Genomic DNA, 4,671 nt, shown 5'->3' with positions numbered 1-4,671 from the left:
TAGAATATAAGAAACATACTTACAAACTGAAATCCTTCTATTAATAATGGTAACAGATCAGCATTTATTACACTTTGAATTCGGTCTGTATTGTCAATCATTTTAAAAATTGCCCATAAAGCTTCCTTTACAATATCTTTCTCATCGACACACAAATAATATCGTAACACGTCACCAAGACGCGACAATCCTCCAGCAGAAATTATAACATTCTTATGTGTATCATCACCAATTGTCACTATATTTCCTATTGTACGCAATGCTGGAATAACGATAATTTCTTTCCTCAACGTCAGACATTCTAAAAGTTTCGGTAGAATGTCTATAGTTTCCATTATTGCTTGTACATTATTAAATCCATTAGTAAGGTAAGAGAGTGTCCGGCAGATGTCGGCTACAACAAACAGGGATATTATATTTAAAAATTAAAATAAATTATATAATGTATAAATAAATTATATAACGATAAAATGCGAATATCTTACAAATTATATATTGATTTTTAATATTAAATAGGCAATGAAATACTGGTAGAACAGGTCTAATCAATTCAACATTTAGAGGTATATTCCCTTGACATAAATTAGATAAAAGCCATGAAATGTTGTCCATGAATATTACCTGCATATTTTATCAAAATCAAAAATATTGAAATATTATCTACTTATTAGAAGAAACGCAGTTTTAAAATTCTACTTGATGTAAAAACTAAACTTGTCTTGCTAACATTTATGTTAACAAAAACTTACAAACATCGTTATCATCGTATCTTTCAAAACACTTTGATAAAAATATGTTGTAATTTCCTACGAAATTTCCTAGGAAAAATACATTATTATTACCGATTTATATACGTTTTTCTTTTTTAGAAGAGATAGTGAATCATAAGCGCGTTTTCAATTATCCAACACAAATATTATTAATTCAGATGCTAACTGCTAACAAATAAAGAACAAAACTAAATTCAAGAACAATAATAAATTAAAAACTCAAGAAATATTTCATTCCAATATAAATGTATATTCCATGTATATAACTGATCTAATAAATAAAAAAGTAGTAAAAATTCACATTAGGAGAGAATCCCCCAATGACCTTGACTCTGACATGTTGTCATGATCCTGAGTGACCTCCAACAGGTTTTAGACATCGCTCATCTTTCGTTAAAAAATTGTTAATAAAAAAAGTTTAAAAAATAACGTCTTATTTCTATTATGTGTAATATTAAAAACTATTCTATATCCTTCCTTGCTTATGTAATGACTTTTCACGCGAAGTGACTTTCATCTCACCTCCCCTCCCCCCTGCTTCAGAGATGCCTTCTACGCGAAATGACTTTCACCTCATCTGCCTTCCTGTTTGGGGGTTGGAGGACGCACGACTTTCACGCGAAGCGACTCCCAACTTGAGAGTTCTACCCTCCTACCCCCTGCTTGGGGGCAATTTATTTTAAAGAGAATTTTTGTTTTATATAGCAGAACTTTTTTTGTTAACAACTTTTTAACAAAAAACAAGCGATTAAAACCTGTTGGAGATTATTCAGCATCATGATCTTGACAACATATGTTAAAGTCGAGGTCATTGAGGAATGCTCCTCTAATGTAAATTTTTACCAAAAAAAATTATGATCTCACATTATGATATCACATTATCAGATAAAATAAAATATTGTGAAGAAAAGCAAATATCTTCGAAAGAGATTATTTAATTAATTTCTCTCAGACAATAGATTTGAGGTTTTATCAAGAAATTTATAATAATAATTGTGGAATAAACAGTTTTTTAATATATAATGAATTAGTCTGTACTTTCGGATATAATCTTACTTCTTTATAAATAATTATTATTTAGTTTCTATAACAGTCATTAACAAGCAGCTCAGTTTGTCAATGCTAGTTACACATGTTTTGTACAATATATATAATTCTCTCTTTCAAACACTTTCTCTCCATTTAAGTATTATGTTTTAAAATTAGTTATAATTTAATTAAGTAATTTAATTAAGTAAAGTGTTACAAATATTACTATTTAAATGGTCTAAATCAACGGATATAGTTTGATTATCTTCACTTTTTTGCAATAAAAATAAAAGTATAACATTACAAAAATCATTCATTGCTAGTATCAACTATTATCGAATGCAGATGATTTTAAAAATATTTTGTTAACATATTAATGTCTACAAAACTTGGCAAGCACGTTGAGTGTTCTTTCCTGATATATATTATAATATTATCCTCTTTGAGGCGCAGACAATAAATTATTTTTAAGATAATAAATATCCTTTTTAATTTATATTTTTATTTCTTGATGGATAATATTATATTAGAAAGGAACACTCAATATGTTCGCCAAATTTCATAGAAATTGAGACAGTTCGTAGCTTGCCTTTCTTGCAGAATCATATTGTCAATATTGACAATATGAAAGCAAGTGAGATAATCAAGAGGTATTATCAAATATCACTTACTGAAGTATCAGATTTAATTAAATCTGCCAAAAGAGATAGAACATTATATTTAAGAGCAAAGTCACGTGCACGTGGTTTATCTTCAATTATATTTCCTAAGGCACGCACTGCTTGTTCCGCAACAATAGGCGATGACTTAAGTAATTTTATTAATTTTGATATTACTTCACACGTTATAACATGCGTTTGTTTGAATGTATTCGAAGTTATGATAGCTAATAGAGATGCTATTTGAAATTGGAAGGAAATACTAAATAGAAATAAAGAAATTACATCTTATTTATAAATAATTCATATATAAACTAATAATTTACTTAATTTGATAAATCATATTTTCGATTTTCGTGTACATACGTGTCCTTGTCTAAGAGCTTAATACAGCGTGGTAATATATCATCTTCTATCGTATCGTTTATAGAAGGATTTTTTTCTCGTTTTAATTTTGCATAAGCTTGGATTCCCAGTAATTGTAATGTTTCATCTGACGAATTTATGTAGTTCACAATTTTATCTACAGAAAGATCGGAAGTGGATGAAAGAACAGAATCTATTAGTTCTTGCTCCATATCAAGATTACGTTTGAATAATCGATTATCTTTTATGGTTTTACATAACTGCACTACGTCATTTTCAATTCGTTTCTTCTAAAAAATATATACATGTATCAACTACGTATAAAATATTTCATAAACATCTAGTAGTATATCTTGTCAAATAATTGAAATATCTTAACATAAATTATATACAATAATGAAAAAGGTGTACAATATATTTATATATAAAGTTGAATCTAAAATATATAAAATATAGAGAATTGAAAAATGTTGGCTGCTATAAATTTTTTATTTAAGTTCTATAAATTAAAAAATAATTTAATATACACTTACTTGATATTCCTTATCAAATTCAATCATATCAGATTCAAATTTTGCTGTGTATTTATTGCTGTCATCCTCTTGAGAAGACATTGTCTTGAAGATTTTGTAGATTCACTGCATAAATATTTAAAAAAAGGATTCAAATTAGAAAAATATTCATAATGATAATGATAGAGTACAATGAGAAATAATTTATACATCCGAATCTGATAGAATATGTCTATAATTAACTTAATCAAAATTTACATTTTATTATATAAAGAAATCTCAAATTATATTACAATACAACCAATGTATTGTATAATACGAAAACGTGATTATATGTTAAACGTTCTTATTTTCAAATTTACTTTCCATAAATATAATTATTTCTATAGATATCTAATAAATATATATAAATAAACATGACTAAAGTTTTATTTATGTATCTATATAAATAAATTGATTTCAAGCGTATCTTTAGTAATTAGTCAGTACAATAATTACCTGATCAAACTACAGATTCCCTTGCGTCCGTATTACTTGTTTATCTTAATGTCAATGACTGACAAGTTCGAACGTTGTTATTTTCACATTATATACTAAACTCTTTATTTCGGATGTGAACAGCTAATTGAGTCTATTTTTGACGTCATAACATCTATCTGATACTAATCGCATAATTGAAGTTTTTCTGAGAATCGAAAACGCTGATCGATTTAAAACGTTGTTATCCATAAAACGTGTTATGATTACATTGTTGAGTGGGAAATTAAAACAGGTACACGTAATTTTGTTCATTTTCACTGGGCATTGTATCAAATTGATTAGCATCCTCGATTCTCAGAAAAACTTCAACCATAATACATTTAATAACAGACAAACACCGATGTTAGGGTGTCAAAAACAAACGCGATTAATTGTCAATAGACAATCAACGTATTAATAAAAATTTTTATAAATAATTATATTATTAAGACAATTAAATATAATATTAAAAATAAATATAATATTAAAAATATTAAAAAGTAGTCATATATTATTATACATGAGCACGTGCTGTCAAAGTTTCTGTCATAATTTGAGTTATATAAGAACATTTTTGTTTTTATTAATTAAAGTAGAGAATATGTATTTTATTAGAAATTTATTGATGTTGCAGGTATAATTTATTAATTATTTTAAAAAATTCTATAATTCGTTTGTTAATATTAAATCTCTTTTTTTTTTAAATAAATTCAGCCAAATATAATTTTTTTGTATCATATTTTAGGATATTTGAACGAAATTCATGCCAAATTCACTTGAACAGCGTATGAGGAGCAGACTTTTATTATGCATTTT

At 26.6% G+C, this 4,671-nt stretch overlaps 1 protein-coding gene across 1 annotated transcript in view; it reads right to left on the bottom strand.

The window, feature by feature from the left end:
* LOC108686858 (importin subunit alpha-like) overlaps window positions 1–3,438 on the bottom strand; it is a 3,884-nt gene extending 446 nt beyond the window's left edge. The window contains 5 exon segments of the mRNA XM_018192354.1: window positions 24–394; window positions 486–621; window positions 2,471–2,720; window positions 2,825–3,114; window positions 3,358–3,438. Coding sequence (XP_018047843.1) covers window positions 24–394; window positions 486–621; window positions 2,471–2,720; window positions 2,825–3,114; window positions 3,358–3,438 — 1,128 coding nt within the window.
* Window positions 3,439–4,671: the final 1,233 nt, after the last annotated feature.

This window comes from Atta colombica, unplaced genomic scaffold, assembly GCF_001594045.1.
Source record: "Atta colombica isolate Treedump-2 unplaced genomic scaffold, Acol1.0 scaffold198, whole genome shotgun sequence".
In the NCBI taxonomy this organism is placed as follows: Eukaryota; Metazoa; Arthropoda; class Insecta; order Hymenoptera; family Formicidae; genus Atta; species Atta colombica.
The sequence above is the reverse complement of the archived record's forward strand: the minus strand, read 5'-3'. Positions and strand labels throughout refer to the sequence as shown.